The 20,944-nt window shown below is 41.6% G+C and overlaps 1 protein-coding gene across 2 annotated transcripts; it reads right to left on the bottom strand.

Annotated features, from left to right (window-relative positions):
• Positions 1-1,098: 1,098 nt before the first annotated feature.
• WBP4 (WW domain binding protein 4) lies at positions 1,099-20,905 on the bottom strand. 2 transcript variants are annotated; one of them, XM_068267813.1, is made up of 11 exons: positions 20,813-20,905; positions 17,399-17,424; positions 15,130-15,202; positions 14,596-14,658; positions 13,913-14,039; positions 10,313-10,474; positions 10,177-10,232; positions 6,412-6,487; positions 6,134-6,336; positions 4,183-4,358; positions 1,099-1,372 (listed from the first exon to the last, which is right to left on the bottom strand). In XM_068267813.1, coding segments are annotated over exons 2-11 (1,146 nt in total). In that variant the 5' UTR covers positions 17,401-17,424; positions 20,813-20,905; the 3' UTR covers positions 1,099-1,164. The 2 variants fall into 2 exon arrangements, with proteins under 2 accessions (XP_068123914.1, XP_068123913.1); XM_068267812.1 differs by having other exon boundaries at positions 20,631-20,903.
• Between the last annotated feature and the right edge of the window lie 39 nt (positions 20,906-20,944).

Genomic DNA, 20,944 nt, shown 5'->3' on the forward strand with positions numbered 1-20,944 from the left:
CTGAAAGAGAATTAGGGCCTATTTCCACTACACACGGATTCTGGATGCAAATTTTTGTTCTGGATGCGAGTTTCCATTCAACACAAAGTTTTGGACATGATGCAGGGAAAATCTGGATGCTATGCTGCATTTTTTCGCATCCGTGGCAATCTAGACGTGATCTGGATGCCAATTGTGGCTAATATAATGTCAATGGAGCGGCATATATTCTCGTTATAAAACTCGGAAATTTGCATTTTTAAATGTGTATTTAACCAGCATGCACAGCGTCATTTCCTCTTGCCAATCTTCCTGCTTCACATGCGATGTTGCTAGGTAGTTTTCAAATCGCAATGTGAATTTTCGCATGAGAAAGGCGCATAAAAATGCATGCATGCGTGTTTCCGGATCCGATTTTCAATGCGTGTTAGTGGAAATAGGCCCTTAATGGATAAGTATGAATGGCTTGTTCTTCTCTGACTGGCTTTCTGTGGGCATCCTTCCGGGCTACAGTTCAATATGATTGTCCTCCTAATTAATTAGTCACACTGTAAAAAGGTGTATGATGGCTTTCATCTTTGAGTCATCTTTTGATCTCTACAAATTCCTATGGATATAGATTCCCGCATTTACTTCCGATCAATGGAATTCATTGATCGGTAGTAAATAATCTCCTGTGTGTATAAGCCATGCACAAGAAACAAGTAGCAAGATATGGTCATATGACTGTGACTAGCTAAATGGACACACAAATCAAGTCACCTGCCTCTCCATTGATTTTTTTTTTTTCCAGCAGAATTTCTCCTAGGAAAAGTGTTAATCTCTGAATGTAGAGAAGACAAAACATTCATTTTGTTGATGGGCGCTAAGACAGTTTTGTTCCTTAGTCAGCCTTGGTAGAGCTTTTTCCAGCAGTGCATTACACGATCTTCCACAACAATATGAAAACATCCACAGTATTGACTTATAGTTTCTGCAAGGGTCATAGCAGTGGAAATGACACCAGGACATGATTTCTGATGGAGCTGAATAGTGGCACAAGGCCAGTAAAGCCAGATGTTCAAAGTCATGCATTATGTTGCTTTGGTAGCAGAAATGTATAGGTGATAAAAAAAAAGCTATAGAAAAGCATTTATTCACATCAAGCTCACACATACACTCATTCAATCTAAAAATGGAAGTCCTTCAATAATCATTCAGTCTCTGGCGTATGTTGCGGGATTTCACATTTTCAAGTTTCCTCTTCTTAAATACAGAAACCCCTTGTACTGCGTCCCCAAGGGAGGTGATGGTCTTTTCCTTAAACTTCACCTTTGGCTCTTCTGGGAGATTTGCCGACGGGACTGGTGGATCGTCATACTCAACATTGGGGAGCTCCAAATCCACATTCTCACTGCAGGAAGACAATGTATGTCAGCAGAGCTCACAGATACGTAATCACCCAAGTGGTTTCTTGTATGTGAACTAATGCAAATGTCTATCCTGTGTGCTACAAGAAACAGAGTGCATGACACATTGGACCTTTTTACTAACACTTTCCGGAGCTAAAGATTACTGGAGAACATAAGTGGCAATGCAGGCCTGGCCTGGGCACTAGAACATGTCTCACATCAGATGAGTGCAAATTGTACAAATGCCAATTTTCTAATCTTACAGCAATGCACACTAAAAGGTCTGTGTGATGTGACCCAAGTGGGGTTGTTTTATCTCTTCCTACCTAATAGGCAATGTTTAATATACTCCGGCTTGCAGGATGATATCACTTATGTTTTCCCAAGCTGTGGAAAAAGCTCAATAAATCATTATCTATGTATGTATGTATGTATGTTCATTAACTGGTAATACTGTGCAAGCATCAAAGAGAAAGCATGTGAAATTTCAGTAACTGCATGTAGACCAAGTACACATTGCAGCCGGCATGCAAAACTTTAGTCAGTTCCTGAAAAACTACAAGGGTATCTCTGTAAAGCTGAGCATACCCTATAGGCACTATATATAGGTGGGGTGGGCCATGGCAACACAGTGGGGGTGGCCACAAAGCTCTGAACTTCAATAGAGAGGCTACAGATTTGTGACGCCAATTTCCCGGTGGACGGGTGATTTATATTTCCGTTCATTTGCCTAACCTACGTCATTGTTCTAAATGGGGAGGATTTATTGCCTTTATTTGTATGAGAAATTACACTTAAGGTACTCTTTAAGATTGTATATACACAGTGAAAATAGAACCATATAGTATTGCTGTTTCAAGTGTAAATAAATAATCCCCAATTGATCTTAATATACTAGTTCCGATACTATGTGGTGTTGTATTGCACAGTGCAATGGTATTTGTGGTTAAAGACATGAACATTTAAAATTGTACAAACACAGTGAAAATAGCAGGGCTGTGGAGTCGGCACAAAAATCCACCGACTCTGACTCCTCAGTTTAAGATTCCACCGACTCAGACTCCTCTAATTTGCATATTACAATCTTGTTGATTGAAAGTATGTAACATGAAATTCGTCTCTTAACTGCCAATGCTTAGGAATTTTAAAAGACAACTGAAGTGAGAAGGATATGGAGACTGCCATATTTATTCCCTTTACTCATAGACTAAAACTAGTCCTTGGTAAGAGTACTTGTACAAGGTACAGGCCGGAACAAAGAACATCTATCAGGCCCTAGGCCATGTAACTGTGGGTACATGTAAGAATGATGTGCAGGTACTCTGCAGGGGAATAAGGAGATTCTTCCTCTATTACACATTCTTCATGCACAATCTGAACCAGGTTTATGGGTGATAGACAACACCTCTGTGTTCAATGTGCACAACATTCTCAGTGGATTCCCTGCAGCTCTGTGGGGAGTGCACATGTAGAGTATAGTACTACTGTGTAACAAAGTAAACCGGAAACAGATAAAATGCAAATTTTATACATACATGGGGCTTTCTCCAGCCCCCTTCAGGCTAATCAGTCCCTCGCTGTCCTCCTCCGCCACCTGGATCTTCTGCTATGAGTCCAGGTACTTGAGCCAGTCTGGCGTAGTGCGCATGCACACACTCCGCCGCCGGGAGCGTACTACACCTGCACAGCACTATTGCGCAGGTGCAGAACACTCCTGGCTGTGGAAGCGGCATGCAGCCGGACTGCACTGACTGGCTGAATTACCAGGACTCATAGCAGAAGATCCAGGTGGTGGAGGTGGACAGCGAGGGACTGATTAGCCTGAAGGGGGCTGAAAGAAGCCCCAGGTATGTATAAAAAAAAAACTTTTCTTTCCAACTTCTCAGGTACCATTTAATTCGTAGTCACCAAACCAAATTTTAACAACATATCAAATTATTTGATTTCATGAGCAAATGTACATTTGCATAAATCAGAATCAACGCAGAATTATTTCCATCTCATTGACCATCTCTATTAGTGACACGGCTACACATCAGGCTTTATTCTTACAGCATAGACGTTATTTAGTATATATAAGAGATTCCTGTGTACACATCATATATACAGTTACAATCAGATATGTATATCTGACTTTAAAAATACGGGGACTGCTTTATTGAAGCAGCACAAGTAATTAATTTTGATTGGTTTATTTCATTTTTGTGGACTGAACACAGCTATTACTGTATGTATAAATTATTTATGATGACTATTATCTGAGAAATAGAACATTTTATCATATTTTCTATTTTAATTACACTTTAAATTCATTAGGAGTCGGAGCATTTTTTTCCCGACTCCAACTCCAGGCACCCAAATTTGCCCCGACTCCGACTCCACAGCCCTGGAAAATAGGATCGGATTTACAAATACATTTATAATGCCACCTTCCATTTATATTGGCCAGGCCATACTCAAGTCATACGTGACCAAGAAATCACCAGTAGTCTATGCCCAACTTGGAAAACAATGATAATTCCCTGCTCAAAAATACTGCTCAGGAAATATCAATAGTTTTACCACCTTACACCTCTTGCTATCAAATCAGCTCTTCATAAAATATTCGATCAAAAATCAATTCAAGAGGGTCCTAAATAGATTCAATGTTTTTATTGAATCCAATACTATTAAAAACATCTAATGTATGCCTAGCTTTCAGACCTCAAACTAAAACTCTAGGAAGTAAATGCATACAAAAAGCAAACAGCTGCTAATGAAAAGCTTAGTGGTGCCAGACTAAATCCAGACTTGGTGGTTTATTGCCACTTACTATGGATCTTTTTCTGGTTTTATTTCTTCCCATGCACTGTATGGAGTTGTGGTTCTTTGCCTCGGTTTGGAAGGCACTGGGGAAGGATCCTTTTTTTCAGTGTCCTGTTTTTTTTCAGTGTCTTCTTTAGTATCAGATTTTTCTTCATCATTTTCTTCCTTTTCATCCTTTTTACTCTAAAAGAAAAACCGGATGTAGTTATTGGCTGATATTGTACTAGTTATACCTGTAAACAACATATTTGTATTTAAGTAAACCTATGAGAAAATAAATAAGGGGGTGTATGTAATAAGCTGCATTCAAACAGGATTATGTGCGTAAAATAACATTTTATTTTCTTTCATGTTCTGGGAAGAAGTTTTTAAATGCCACGATTCTCTTTAGCTAAGAACTAATGGTGAATGTAGTCAGCCCAGTTACAATTTGAACTCGGAATTTAGGATATCTCCCCATCACCAGGGTCTGCTTTATGTTATGTTGAGGAAACTGTTGATCTTATTAATTTAGTCAGGATGCCTGGGAAAGCCTCCTGAAGTAACAGTGAGGCCCCATTCACACTTGAAGTGATTGAGTGATTTTTCAGCTGAAAAAAAAAAAATCACTGAACACTGCGGCGATTTTTCCGCGATCGCATTTAGAGCTTCTATAGCACTGAAACGCGATCGCCGGGAAATCGCCTGAAAATGGTGCAGGATTTTGGCCGATTTGCGACAATTAGCACAAATCGCCCAAGTGAGAATGGGCCTATAGGGTTTAATTACACTAGCTCTTTCAAAAGCAGTAGCGATTGGCCAAAATCGCAGGCAAAACGCTCAAGTGTGAATGGGGCCTTAAGGCATCTAATTACATGTATTTATGATTGCTAAGGAATGTTTCTCCTCTGTAAGGGCTGGTGCACACCAGAGCGTTTTTTTTAAAAACGCTAGCGATTTGAAAACTGCTTGGGTAATGTATTTCAATGGGATGGTGCACACCAGAGCGGTTCGTTTTTTCCACAAACACAAACTCGGGGGCTGCAGCATTTTTTTTAGATTTCTGAGGCTTTTATGCCTCAATGTCAAAGTATAGGAAAGTGGAAAACCGCTCTGAAAAACATTTGATCAGAGAAGTTTCCCAGGCGTTTTTGTTACAGTAGCTGTTCGGTAAAAACTTTAGTGTAACAATATATGAAATCTGCTACACAAAACGCTCCAAAAAATGCTAGGCATGTTTAGAAAACCTCTCTAAACATGCCTAGAAACGCTCTGAAATCTGCTTCAAAAACCTGTAGCATTTTGCGGATCTGCTAAGGTTTTTGGTGTGCACTGGCCCTATGTCAGTATATATAAGCTGTGTTTTTCACATTTTGTCAGGAACAAAGTCTGACGAAGGCTTATTATAAGCCGAAACCGCATTGTTTAATAATCTCTAAGTTAGCCAATAAATGGTATCATCCTGATTCAAAACTCCTTACTTTAAAGAGGAGATTTGCTAAATGATGAATCATGAGCAAAAGGGCCAATAGTAACCTTCCTTTGAGGATGATGGAATTAGTTTGGAAAGCATACATTGTAGCCCTCATTACCTCCCAATGATCCGAAAGCCTATAATTCAGGTACTATCCAACCAGTAAATAAACAGAAGCTCCTTCATATTGCGCTCCATCACTCCCATTAAAGCAAGTATCAGAATTCTAACTTTGAGCAGCTTTTCCTGTAGCACCACACTACATTGAGAAGCACCAAGCTAGTGGTGGCAGCAGTCAGATAGTCATTCCATCAGAACGGCTGAAATATTAGGTGATGCACGGCGCTAACCAAGTAAAAGATGGGTATCTGTCAGCTGATTGTTTACCTGCTCTAATGCCCATGAGATCGTGTAAGGTTGGCTAAACAGATCTGTGAGGCAGGAACTCAGAATCTAACAATCACCGTCATTTCCTCATAAGACAACTGTGTTGTAATAATTTTACCCGGAAGTGGATTTTAGGCCGTTTTGACGCTTTAGGTACTGTTGTTGCGCTCTCTGATTCAGACTCATCAGACTCTGCCTCAGCGGGCAACTCTTTCTCCGCATCTTCTTTATCAGATTCACTTTCTGAGTCTGGGGATTCTTTCTTATCATCACTAGGTGGCAGACTAGAAACAAAGTCTTCTGGCTTCTCCCACCTTGATTCTTTGTGAAGAAAATTCCTGTTAATAACTGCTTTACCAGTAATGGATATGATTAGATAGATAAAGCAGGCCTTACCTCCTGTTTCACTATTGTAGTAATAGGTGTAGCCCTCCTCAGAGACACCTTCCACCCACAAAGATTTTCCTGCTGGCTAAGAAACAACATATAATAGTTACAAATAGCACATATTAAGAACAAGTATTTACCGTTTTTCTGATATCTCCGTAGTATAATTTTCATACATTATAGTTTCTGATCGTTAAAGAAAATGGAATATTAGACAAAGGGACCTGGAGCAGATACAACACAGATCTTCATATGAAAAGTTCTACTGCATTTACATAACTAATCTAACTTTATCTGTCTGGTGTTTATGTTGTGAATGTTGTGACTGGTTTATGCTACCACTGCTCAGATATTTCTAGGCATGGCATTTGCATTTCTTTGGCAAGATATTTTGTGATTATTTTCTCTTCTCTGAAATTAAACTCCTGTCTCTTTAAAGCAAACCTGATCAGAAAAAAATATATATCAAAATAAACACACACATCATATTGCCTCCCAGAAATTCTACTTATAAACCTCTACTCTCCCGTGGTTCGGTTACTTCACTGTGTTCAATGGAATTCTCTGTACTCCTTTTTAAAATGGCAATCACCCTGTAACAACTTCTGGCTCAGCACTCCATTAACCAGTAAGATCGCCCACTTGGAAAACATGGACATTACCCTGCACATCAGTTTCCCTTTCAGTTATAAGTACCAGCAACTGCTATAGTGGAAAAGGGCCCTAAGGCTTTCAGTTCTGACTAAATCTAGTCATAACTACAAGGAATTGTTAAAAGAAAATGGTGAGCATCTGAGAGGAACTGATGGCTAGATACATCATGTGTTGGCTCACCCAAACTTGTGTGTGTGGCTTTAACAAGGAACTTGTCGGTTACTATTGCCTCCTTTCGAGGATTTCACAGAATTGTGTAGACCCTTCGCTCCGATTAAGTACAATCCTGCAGCGTCAAAGGGAGAAGACCCATCGGCTCCGTTATGATATGGCATCTGTTTGTGCCCGGCCTAGCCTCCGTGCTGCCGGTGTAGCCCCCGTTAATCCTAGTGAGAGTTCAAGGGTTCATACCCAGGACATTCCACGCACCCAGTTTGTGTGCTACTGCATGGCTGTGTGTAGCAACCACCAGGTATTTTAAACAGATTTACTGAAAAAAGTACAGCTGTGCAATGTAGAAAACGTTTTACACTGCTAAAAAAATGCATAATAGATGGCGAAACTAGGGTGTTAAAGTGTAAAAACAGCCAAAGTGTATGAATGGCCTCACACAGTTTGCAAATTTATCCACCCCAACCTCCTAAATGAATAGAAAAAAAGCATATCGGGGAAGGGGGTGTACCTCTGGTGTAAATAAAAATATGGCGTACGCCTATAATGTAGTCATAATGCTCCGGGACATTGTGTTACTAATAAAAGCCCTGCTTGAGCTGAGCTCTGGCGTGTAGCTCAGCCATGTAGCAGAAAAATCCCTCAGCCTTTTCTCCATCTCCAATTCTGGATAGAGAGAGAAAGCCGCAACCATTTTTTGCTCATTAGTATGTAACACAAAGTACTGGGGTATCATAACTGTACAGTATTAGCGTACCCCTTCATTTTGTATTTACACTGAAGGGGTGCTTTAACTTTGTAGTAAGAAAGATTTAGAGGCCACTATATTTCCTTTTAAAGTGAACCTGTACTGAGTAAAATTATTTCAAATGAATACACGATGCACCTGCAAATGAATATTACATACATATCTCGCCGTTGATTCCTCTCAGAAGCTCACCCTTTTCTTCTTATAATGATTCCTTCCAGTTCTGACAAGATTTTGTCAGAACTGAAATATTTCAGTTGCTGTCAGTTATACATCACTTACTGGCAATTATAACTGAAAGGACAACTGATAAGCAAGGTAATGTCCAGGTTTCTTTATGGCTCAAGTGAGTTGAGCAATGTGCAGTTTACAGTTTAGCAATGTGCTGACCAGGAAGCTGTTATGGTAATGGCAATTTTCAAAATGGAGGACAGAGAATACCATTGATCACAGTGGACATACAGGACGCAGGAGAGGAGAAAAAGATTCATAAGAAGAGTACATGGGAGGCAAGTATGATGTGTGCATGTTTATTTTGACTTTTATTTTTCAGTTCAGGTTTGCTTTAAACAAAGACAGTTGTATGTTTGTCCTGCTGATCTATTTCTATAGTACACTTCAAAGGGGGACAGGCTCACACAGGTGCCCACAGAACAGCCTGCCAAAGTGCCTGGGGGCCTCAGACATCAGGGTAGCTAGAAAAAAGTTTGAAAGCAGCACAAGGAAGGTGAGGAAGGTAGGAATGTATCACCATTCAGCTTTAAATGAGCAAGTGTGGTTTCCCATGATGCACCAATCCCTAATATGCAATTCCTCTCTCTCTGTTCCTGAAGCCAGGCACACATCCAGAACCGCTGGTGTACACTGAACCTATAGCGTATGCATTTTACAGAGCCACATCAACCCAACATGCAGACAGCTGTTTTAGGCTTTCTGGTCCTCTTCACTGCATGGCATGATAAGGCTCTATGAGATAGGGCTTGGACCAGTACTAGGGAATACCTAGACAGCTCATGGTGATCCAGAACCACTAGGAGAATATGAGAGAGTAAATAAAAATATACTTTAAAGAGGAGCTGTCAGCCATGCTATCTCAGGAAAAAACAAACACATATATAAGTAGATAAATACTTGCTCTACTTACATAACATATGTATTGCACTGTCCACGTTTTGATTTTAGTGATTTTTCTACAGAAAAAAAAAAAAAAATATATATATATATCCTTCTTAGCATTTCCCATTTTAAAGTGTGGCTATTTTGAAGCCAATCCTGATGTAATTTCCTCCCTTGCTCTGTCTGATTGTGCATGCATTGCCCGACCTCCACTATAACTATAGAAAGTGCATTGTCTCAGCATGATATATATTGGCCAGAGAGGAACAAAGGGAAGGGAAAACAGAAGGGAAAAAGGCTTCAGCCAATCAGGCTGCATTAATTAAGTCTGAGGGGAAGTAGAGAAGCAAAAAAGGACAACCCAGCATGCCCTGCAACATCCTTTTTGTGTACCAGATTTTCTGAGTAACAATTAAAGAGAACCAGAAATGTTGGAAAAAAACTTTTATACATACCTGGGGCTTCCTTCAGCTCCATAAGCCTGGATCACTCTCACACCGCTGTCCTCCACTGCCTCCATCCGCCGCTACCGGATCCCGTGCTTTCGGCCAGTCGATGCAAGCGCAGTGTGTCACTTCCGGCGGACGCGACCAATTGTACGCAAGAGCAGGGACTCCCTCCATATCCTTATGCATGCGCCTCCATACTACGCAGGCGCATGCGTAAGGATATGGAGGGAGACCCTATTCTTGCGTACAATTGGCCACGTCCACTGGAAGTGACGGGACCCGGTAGCGGCGATAGAGGCAGCGGAGGATGGCGGCGTGGGAGCGATCCAGGCTTATGGGGCTGGAGGAAGCCCCAGGTATGTATAAAAGCTTTTTCATTTTTTCAATACTGTTCGTCTCTGGTTCCCTTTAAGGGTCAGGTAAACTGGGGAATGATCATTTATCAACAAGAAAAGTAATAGTAATTTTAACTTTTGGATTGCCTGGTTAGCATCCTTATTACTGATTTACCAGATAAAAAAGAATTGATTTTTTTATTTTATGCCTGACAGTTCCACTTTAAAAGGGAAGTTATTTTTACACCTTCAGCAGTGTAAACAATAAGTAGCTTCTCTCCGGGGGGAACCCACCACTTACCTCTTCAGACTTGTCTGTATTGTCCTGGAATTCCTCTGGCTCCTCCCACTTGGATTCTAGCATACAAAAGATAGCGTTAAAGAAAAGCCTATTCAATTAGAAACTGATAAGCCCATACAGCATAATCATTCAGTACCTCCAGTCAGTAAATTGTAGTAGTACGGATATCCTTCTGGGGAAAATGATTTTGTCCACTGTTTCTTAGCATGGTGCTCTTCAAGGGCTTGTATTTCCTTCCTCTTCTGCTCATCACGGGCTCTTCTCTCTTCAATTGTTGGACCTACTGGGGCTACAGGAGCTAAAATAAAAAAGCGTGTGTTATGCATAGTATCATTTCACAGTTATATATTTTTTTTTTGGGTGGGGGACCTCTTAGTTCTGCTTAGAAGTAAATTACACAGGCAACAGAGCTCCAACAGTGACCCAGCTGGTGTAATATACTGTGCTACCCCTCTGGTAATGCTACTGCACAATGTGCAGTCCATGCTACCAACCAAATGTTATTTCACTCAATAGAGGCTCTACTCTTCTGACATTATCTCTCCTTGCTGAGGTGAGGAGCTGGATTATTACAAGATCACTTTGCCTCCTACACTTCATTATGGGTGTAGACTGAGAGCAGGCTGTAACTCTCCCCCTCTACATGAAGAGGACGTGGCTTAGACTCAGTTACTTCCTGTCTACACAAATCCAATTTAGATAGATAGATATAATATATCTATATATCTATATCTATCTATCTATCTATCTATCTATCTATCTATCTATCTATCTATCTATCTATCTATCTATCTATATATATATATATATATATATATATATCTATATCTCTATATATCTATCTATATATATATACATTATTCCAAACATTTTTTACAAATAAATAACTGCAAAGTGGGGTGTGCGTAATTATTCGGCCCCCTGAGTCAATACTTTGTAGAACCACCTTTTGCTGCAATTACAGCTGCCAGTCTTTTAGGGTATGTCTCTACCAGCTTTGCACATCTAGAGACTGAAATCCTTGCCCATTCTTCTTTGCAAAACAGCTCCAGCTCAGTCAGATTAGATGGACGGCGTTTGTGAACAGCAGTTTTCAGATCTTGCCACAGATTCTCGATTGGATTTAGATCTGGACTTTGACTGGGCCATTCTAACACATAGATATGTTTCGTTTTAAACCATTCCATTGTTGCCCTGGCTTTATGTTTAGGGTCATTGTCCTGCTGGAAGGTGAACCTCCGCCCCAGTCTCAAGTCTTTTGCAGTCTCCAAGAGGTTTTCTTCCAGGTTTGCCCTGTATTTGGCTCCATCCATCTTCCCATCAACTGACCATCTTCCCTGTCCCTGCTGAAGAGATGCACCCCCTGAGCATGATCCTGCCACCACCATATTTGACAGTGGGGGTGGTGTGTTCAGAGTAATGTGCAGTGTTATTTTACCATCACACATAGCGTTTTGCATTTTGGCCAAAAAGTTCAATTTTGGTCTCATCTGACCAGAGCACCTTCTTCCACATGGTTGCTGTGTCCCCCACATGGCTTGTGGCAAACTGCAAACGGGACTTCTTATGCTTTCTGTTAACAATGCCTTTCTTCTTGCCACTCTTCCATAAAGGCCAAATTTGTACAGTGCATGACTAATAGTTGTCCTATGGACAGAGTCTCCCACCTGAGCTGTAGATCTCTGCAGCTCATCCAGAGTCACCATGGGCCTCTTGACTGCATTTCTGATCAGCGCTCTCCTTGTTCGGCCTGTAAGTTTAGGTGGATGGCCTTGTCTTGGTAGGTTTACAGTTGTGCCATACTCCTTCCATTTCTGAATGATAGCTTGAACAGTGCTCCGTGGGATGTTCAAGGCTTTGGAAATCTTTTTATAGCCTAAGCCTGCTTTAAATTTCTCAATAACTTGATCCCTGACCTGTCTTGTGTGTTCTTTGAACTTCACGGTGTTGTTGCTCCCAATATTCTCTTAGACAACCTCTGAGGCCCTCACAGAGCAGCTGTATTTATACTGACATTAGATTACACACAGGTGCACTCTATTTAGTCATTAGCACTCATCAGGCAATGTCTATAGGCAACTGACTGCACTCAGATCAAAGGGGCCGAATAATTATGCACACACCACTTTGCAGTTATTTATTTGTAAAAAATGTTTGGAATCATGTATGATTTTCGGTCCACTTCTCATGTGTACACCACTTTGTGTTGATCTTTCATGTGGAATTCCAATAAAATTGATTCATGTTTGTGGCAGTAATATGACAAAATGTGGAAAACTTCAAGGGGGCTGAATACTTTTGCAACCCACTGTATACACACACACTATAATATATATATATATATATATATATATATATATATATATATATATATATATATATATATATATATATATATATATATATATATACATATATATATATATATATATATATACATACATATATACATACATATATATACATACACACATATATATACATACACACACATGCACATGTACATACATACACACACATTTATATATATATATATATATATATATATATATACACACACACACACACACACACACACACTTTAACTACCTAACGACCGCGTCACGCCAACGGGCGTGAACGCAGCAGCAGCCCCAGGACCGCTTAACACCGATTGGCATCAAGTCCTGGAGCTGCAGTTTAGCAGGGAACGCGCGCATGCATGTGCGATCGTTCTCTGCCGATTCTGCTAGCTGCGATGGCGGCTAGAAGGCCATTACTAAATGAAAGGGGAAAGAAATCCCCTTTGTTTACACCTGTACAGTGCTGCTATCTAGTGCAGCGCTGTACAAGGGACACTCGGCTGTCCCTCAGAGCGGCAGAGAATTGAAGCCCTCTCATAGGCTGATGCCTATGAGAGGCGGAGAAGAGGACGGATCGCTGTCCTAATCAAATCAGGACGAGGCGAGGGGGGTGAGAAGGAGAGGGAGGGAGGGAAAAATCAGGCACTGATAGTCTGCAAAAAACCTCAAAGGATCGCAGGAGCGATCAGACACCTCCAAAAGAATGTCATAAAAGGAGATATGATTAATTTGTGCGCTTCGTTCTAGGGCTGTGCAGCATGCTGACAAAGCTGCACAGCCCTGTGCTGTGAAAAATGGCCTGGTCATTAGGGGTGTGTTAGCCGATGGTCCTGAAGTGGTTAAGATAGTCAAATAGCACTCATTCAAATATTACCATTTTTTCACCTAACTGGATTCACAGTGAACTAGCCTAATCTTAGGTGAATGGATGATTCATGTGAATCTACAGCCTGTAACCTAGACAACTGATCTACACAGCTACGGGCAAATGGACTATTAGAATATATTACTAGCTGTTAAAATATAGTGACGGGCTGTTTCGGATGTCACTTGCTGTTGTAAATGGTCTCAATAAGCCTTTTGGTGAATCTGCTGGTCTGTGTGCTGTCGTGCCCCTGTTTGATTCACTTCCTCTTTGGTGTGTTCATTGAAACGCTTCCTATCGTGTCACACATGGCTGGATGGTACTCATGCCACGTGTTGTGTGGCATCGGGTCATGCAGCTCCAGGACACTGTCTCACCTGAAACTGGATGTCATGTGACCCAATTCATAAGAAATCCTGATCATTTGCACACGATACTCTCTTCTACCGGTACTGGGATTTGCATATAGATACATGAATTTGTTCATAGCATTGCAATTTCACTGGTGATGAGTGTATATCAGTGGTACCTGGTTGTGTGCCTTCAAGCCTCTTCAGATCTTCTTCATAGGCCTTTAGTGCAGCTTCTTCCATTGCGGCAAATTCCTTTGACATCTTTGCTTCTTCCTTGGCCTTTGCCATACTCTTCTGTTTGATCTGGAATAGAACAGCAAGAAAGCCACATAACTGCAGAAAAATTCACCAAGCTGCAATTCAAGTAGAAGGTATATCACAACTTTAACATTACTGGTATTTTCAAACTCATCAGTTACTGAAAACAGTGTATTACATGTGTATTAAGAAAACAGGGAGGAAATGTGACTAGCCATTGTACACATAGATATGACAGCAATTTGTAAATCTTCTCACCATTTTTTTCTCCAGAAGTGTCACAACAATGACCATAGGTGGCTGGAAGACTCTTGAAAAGTTTGCATCGTTATCAGGGGGGGAAACCGAGATTGCAGCTCTTACCTGGGTTATATACATCTATAAAAAGGGTTACTGAAAAGCTAGTGAAATGGTGCTTGTGTGATAGTGGTCACCTGCACAAATCCTCAGCAAGTACACTTTTAATAAATCCAGATCTGTCTACATCCAGGCAAAAAAATAACTGGGAATCTTAAAAATACATATCTTAACAGAAATCACTGAACAACTCACATTATAAAGACAGAAGAATAAATACAATATCACGCCTTAAGCACTTTACCTCACTGATTTTCTTGATGACATTTTCTTTGTGGTTTTTTCCCCTTTCATGAAACTCAATACTCTAAAAATGGAAAGAAATTCAGTGGTAATGAAAAAGTAAATAACATACAGAATACTTTGATAAAGTGGAAGCCGCCATATTTATTCCTTTTAAACAACACCAATTGCCTGCCAATCCTGCCGATCTTTTATGCTTCAGTAGTGTTTGAATCACACACCTGAAACAAGCATGCAGAAAATGCAGGAAAAATTAAAGGGAACACGAAGTGAGAGGGATATGGAGGCAGACATATTTATTTTACTTTAAACAATACCCGTTGCCTGGTTATCCTGCTGATCCTCTGCCTCTAATACTTTTAGCCATAGAACTGAAACAAGCATGCAGGTCCGATGTTTCTCAAAAAAAAAAAAAAAAAAATAAAGATTTTCTGCATGCTCGTTTCAGGTGTGTGATTTGCACAATTAAAAGGTCTTGTATAATGTATTGTGTACAATGCTACCAAGTAATATTAAAGACACCAGCAACACATACCGGTTTATTGTCTGCAATCCAACACTTGCAATAATTGCAGAATTTCTTAGGCTGAGATTTCCAATAGTCAGCCCTGAAAGTATATGAAACATTGGAACATGAAAAAAAAAATGCACAATCAGTCTTAAAATAAAGGTGAACTTAACCCAAAATTGAACAATAACTACAATAGCAAGCTCCTTCAGCATTTCACAACTTCCTTGAATTAAATTCAACTTTAACTTCAGTACCTCCTAAGCGGTATAATAACACTAGTTTTGAAAGTATTTTTTCTGATACTTAATCTAGCTCAATCACACACTGCTTAGAATTCCCAGCACTCTAACAAGCAAAAAAAAAAAAAAGTCACCTGGAAAAAAAAGGGTGTCTAATATAGCCTACTCTCACACAGAACCCACCCTCTTCTGATGCCAAACCCCAAGACCCTCCCCCACAGTGGTGCCTAGTCTTAACCCTTCAAGATTAGATTTCAGCAGAGACACTGATGTGTACTGCTACAAAATGTTGTGGTCAGAGACTGCATACTGCTACTGCTGCGGCATCCATACACTCCCCCAGGATCATTAAACCAAACAACATTTTTGATCAATGCTTGATAAATATTTTGATCATTTGGGAATGCTAAAAACACCTTCAGTCTAGTTAAGTATATATAGTACATACAGAGAGGATTTGCATTTTTTCCACACGTAAGTTGCATATACATACATATACACACACGCCGGGACTCGATCCCTCAGGTAACAATTTGGGGCTGAGAGTTGTACAGATGTGTTCTTAGCCTATTGCCTGGTGATACATTCTATAGTTATGGACACACACACACACACACACACACACACACACACACACACACACACACACACACACACACACACACCTTTGACACAACGATCTAGCACTCTGGATCTCTCAACAATGCATCGGGACCACCGTCCACATGCTAGATTCTCGGCAGTGATAGTCTTGACCAGCCTCCTTAGCCCACAACCCCATAGCATGTGTATGACATATAGATTGCTGCCTTTGTCAATAAGTGTTATTCACAACGTGATCCTGAACTTAAGCCTCGTACATACATTATTATAATTATTTATTGTATTTATAAAGCGCCAACATATTACACATATTACATGTACAACTTCTGTCGCTCGCCATGACCCGATCCCTCAGGTGACACGCAAGGCCGAGGCTGTACAGCTGTACGTGAGGGGGGGGGGGGGGTGATGGGCCGATGGAGCAGCATGAGAGTGACATCATGCGGTGGCCAGGGTGAGTGGGCAGAACAATGCTCTTGGCAGTTGTTCGTCCAAAGCGATCCACCAGGCTGCTCACTGGCTGAAAGAAGGTTGGGCGGATGCTGGACACAAACTGCATTATTGAAGAGGCGGACGTTAACAGCTACTCGAGCCAAATTTTACCTAGTGTGTGAAATTTCAGCTCCACATTAAAAATGATATGCACAGACTTCCGGTTCCAGCGCCTGTGAGGAAGACAGCTCAGTGAGGAGCTCCGCTCGCGGATCACTGTTCACCCGCTAAGCAGCGACCAAATGTGCCCGATTTTGCAGCTGGGAAGTGCAGAGATAGCACTCGACTTACTGGGGCCAGACTCCGAGGCATGGACCGTTACCTTTTCCGGTCGGAAGGGTAAAAATCAGAACCCTGAGAAATCCAAGATGGTGCCTAAGGCAAAAGAGCAGAGACAGATGTAGAGAAGAAAGGTATCTTTGGTCGCTTGAGCAAGTTGATCTGCCTGGCGCATCGCTTGTGTTGAGGACCAATGTTCACGTGCCAGCTTACCAGCTGAGGAAGTCGTTATCGATTGCCTCAGCCAACTGAAATCTAGTGTGTGTATGGGGCTTTAATACAAATATTGTAAGAACATCTTTGTATATAATTGATATTTCCAGCATGGTAAAAGCACACTGTTGTCCTCTTACCATGTCTGCTGGAAGCTAATGCATCGTACCCCTTGCTGTTGTAGCCCTTCCCTCATAACAGTATGCATCTGTACAGCACTCATTCCTGGCAGTGCTGCACACAGGATCACGCTCAATACTGATAGGTGACAGTACTGGTGTGAGTGTACATTGTCCAAAATGATTCTTTGTGTTCATACAAACTGCTTGGGCTTTCTGCTAAGCAGAAGGTTCTGCTTTATGGAGAGGGGAGGGGTGAGTCTTTAGAAAAAAAAATACTATTTTAATTTAAATTATATGGATTACCTTGAATGTAGAAAAATAAGGCATAAAAGTAAGCAAACTTACATGCTGGTGTCCTTGTTGTGAGTTTTCTAGGTAAGAAAAGAAAAGTCTTCAGAATACAAGTCATAGGAGGCTGAAAACACACATATATATATAATACCTGAGGCATTTGATATGGCAGAACACTTGTAGTTCATGTAAAATAGGTTAGCTACCGTATCTCCGTATCTCTGCTTCGCATAAACTTATCAATGCAAGTAAATATTTGAACTCTTTTATTCTGTGTAGAAGTTGTAATTATATATATTTACACAGGCGCAATAGTTGTATTTGTATAGTTTTGCCTAATACTAGGAACACACCATATGATTTTGTGTTATGCTGGGCATACGCGACTCGTTTTTCCCGCTCAATCGTTTTTCCGCTCGATTCCACAGTCAATTCTCTTATCTTCCGCTCGTTTTTCTTATCTTTTTCCATTCACTGCTATCTGGAATCGAGCGGCGAAGCGATCGGGCGGGAGATTGGACATGTTGGAAATTATCTTAATGGCTCAAAAACGAGCCGTGTATCCCCAGCATTAGATAGATGGTTGGATAGATAATTTCCATCATGTCCAATAGTTTATCTGACTAGAAGCAGTGATCTGCGAACTTGGCACTCCAGCTGTTAAAGAACTACAAGTCCCACAATGCATTTGCCTTTATGAATCATGACTGTGGCTGTCAGACTCCTGCAATGCATTGTGGGACTTGTAGTTCCTTAACAGTTGGAGAGCCAAGTTTGCAGATCACTGGACTAGAGCATATACTAGTGCACCGTGCTCCTTTGAAGGTCGGTTTCAACAGCTGCTGCACTAGAAATCATAATATGTTATACAGCACTGTGGGCAGCATGGTGGCATGGTAGTTAGCTCTCTCGCCTTGCAGCGCTACTATCTGCAAGACGTTTGTATGATCTCCCCATGTCTGTGTGGGTTTCCTCCGGGCACTCTGGTTTCCTCCCATATCCCCAAAAATACAGATACTTGGCAACCCCCTAAATAGTCCCTAGACTACAATTCATCCACTACACGATAGATACATACATAAATAAATACACATATAACTATGGTAGGGATTAGAATGTGAGCTCCTCCGAGGTACAATACTATATACTCGGTGCAGTTCTGCCAAAGAGGTCAGCGCTATATAAATACTAAATAATAATAATGTTGCCATTAATTGGACCAATAGCAATGCATACACTGTCTGGGTCAGTTTAGTGAATACACTCCCTATTATGAATCAAGCTTTAGAAAGAGAAAAAAGGTCCGTACACAAGCCTGATTGCAGGCAACGACGGGTCCGTCGTGTGGAGCAGTGCTTTTCAGCGTTCTAGCTTTGGGCGCAGCCAGCGCCGCCATAGACTGTAAGGGCCCTTTTCCACTAGCAATCGCTAGCGTTCACGATGAACGCTAGCGATTGCTGAATCGCAATTAGCGGCGATTCCCCGACGTTCGCGGCCGCGATTTTGCTATGCTATGCACTGCATAGCAAAATCGCGGCAAAAGTCGCTCCGCGGCGCGATCAAGTAAAAAACGAATCGCGGTAGTGGAAATTACCTACCGCGATTCCTATGTTAAAAAGCAAACCGTAGCGATTGTAAAATCGCTAGCGGTTTGCGTTTTTGCGATTCAGCCAGCGCAAACGCGCTGGTGGAAAAGGGCCCTAATGGGAATCAGTCTATAGCGGCGCTCAGTGAGGAAGGTCGGCTCCGTCAGAAGACGGAACCGAAGTTGCTTAAAAAACACAATAATTCGGCCTCCAGCAATCGCTGGAAGCCGAATTATTTCATTCCCCCACTATCCATGTCGGCCTAGAGGGGGAATAGTAATTAAAACGCCCCGGACTTGTGCAGAAGCAGGACCAGCCATTTAACAGCTGGATCCTGCGCCCAAGTCTACCAGCGCCGTATTTAAATGTACGCCTGTCGTCACCTCCCGCCGACAGTCTGTACACACACCGGACTGTCTGCTGAAAACTAGCCCTGCGGGAGGGGACGACGGACCCGTCGTTGCCTGCAGTCAGGCGTGTGTACGGACCTAAAGAAACAGCACCAGTACTTTTAGAAAAAGCTCCTCTTTCAGGATACAGAAGTGAATTCATATACTTGGTTCCACTACAGTTACCTCAGTGCTTCAGGACACTACTACTTCAGGATACAAGATCATGAAAACTCAGACAGTGCTGGTTCAATGAAAAATATTGCAACCTGTAATATTTTGCAACTTGACTGGACAGTGCCTAACTGCGCATGCGTGCCTTCTTTCACATTTTCCCAGCTCTCATTATTTGCAACTGCAGGTGTTTAGTTCCCTCCGGGGGGGGGGGGGGCAATTATTAGTTTCCCAAGGGGGAAGTGGGTTATTACTTCCCTCCGGGGAAGGGGGGTTATTAGTTGCCCACCAGGGGGGTTTTTAGTTGCCCACTAGAGGAGGGTTCTGTGTACAAATAGGGTTAGGTTGGGTTGCATTTTCTGATACAAATACATTGAAATCAATGGTTAGGTTGCACTTTCTATAAGTATAAGCTATAGGTATAAATTATTGCAACCAGTTGCAAAATATTATAAAGTTGAAAGAATTTCAGCCCTCAAGAGGCTGAAGAGGTAATAATGGGCTACGGTAGAGATGGTCAATGAAATGCATGCTAATAATTCCATCTTATATGCAACTTGTGTCCAGGGCTGGATTTCAGCCAAGGCCACATAGGCCATGGCCTAGGGCACCATAGGATCAAGGGCAGGTGGGCAGCAAGCTATACCAAGGGGAAGGGTCACCTAGCTATCTATACTCGAGGGAGTGGGGTCATCAGGCTATCTTTATGGAAGGGGAGGGGGGAGTCCTCTGGCTTCTTATACTAGAGGTAAGGGGGGTCATCAGGATACATATATCTGGCTACCTTTACTGGAGGGAAGAGTCAACAGGCTACCTATACTGGAGGGAGGGGGAAGTGTCATTTGGCTATCTATACTGAAGGGGACAGCTACTGACAGTGGCCTTGGGTGGTAAAGTGTACAAATCCGGCCCTGCTTGTGTCTAGCTTGGAATTGGAGCAATCAAAATCAGTATATGGTGCATACGATTGGCCAAGTTCCAGCTGCATACAATTTGCATGCAAGTTAGAATTATTAGCAATTCCCCTTCCCCAACAGCTCTGGACTAGATTATGAACAATTGTGATAATATAAGAACACAGTAAAGTGCTGAAATGTTACTGAATTGGCAGTAATGTGATGGCAGCAGTGGAAATACCTTATTGGTGTAGGTGTGTAGTATGAGCCGTGTATCACTGATCTTACAGCAACTCTTCCGGTATCCAATAAGCTCAGTTATCCAGACTACCTTCTAGTGACTGCACTGCACACTGCATGGAGAGCACTGATACTATACCACTCACACAGAAGACCTATTCCTCGCATTCTCTACTCACTCACCAGCGACCCTGATCACCGACACATTCCTACTTCACATCAACAAACATCCTGATCAACTACTCAGCAGAAGTACGGAAGCCGAGACGAGCATAGGAGGCAGTGATACGGCGGCTCACAAGCCTCAAACCGCGT

Source organism: Hyperolius riggenbachi, chromosome 2 (genome assembly GCF_040937935.1).
Source record: "Hyperolius riggenbachi isolate aHypRig1 chromosome 2, aHypRig1.pri, whole genome shotgun sequence".
In the NCBI taxonomy this organism is placed as follows: Eukaryota; Metazoa; Chordata; class Amphibia; order Anura; family Hyperoliidae; genus Hyperolius; species Hyperolius riggenbachi.

Excerpts from the sequence above, each read along its gene's own strand:
- WBP4 (XM_068267813.1), bottom strand. Across the intron at positions 6,337-6,411 it reads CTACAATAGTGAAACAGGAG|AATCAAGGTGGGAGAAGCCA; the intron begins GTAAGGCCTGCT and ends TTCTTCACAAAG. Across the intron at positions 1,373-4,182 it reads AAACCAGAAAAAGATCCATA|TGAGAATGTGGATTTGGAGC; the intron begins GTAAGTGGCAAT and ends GTCTTCCTGCAG.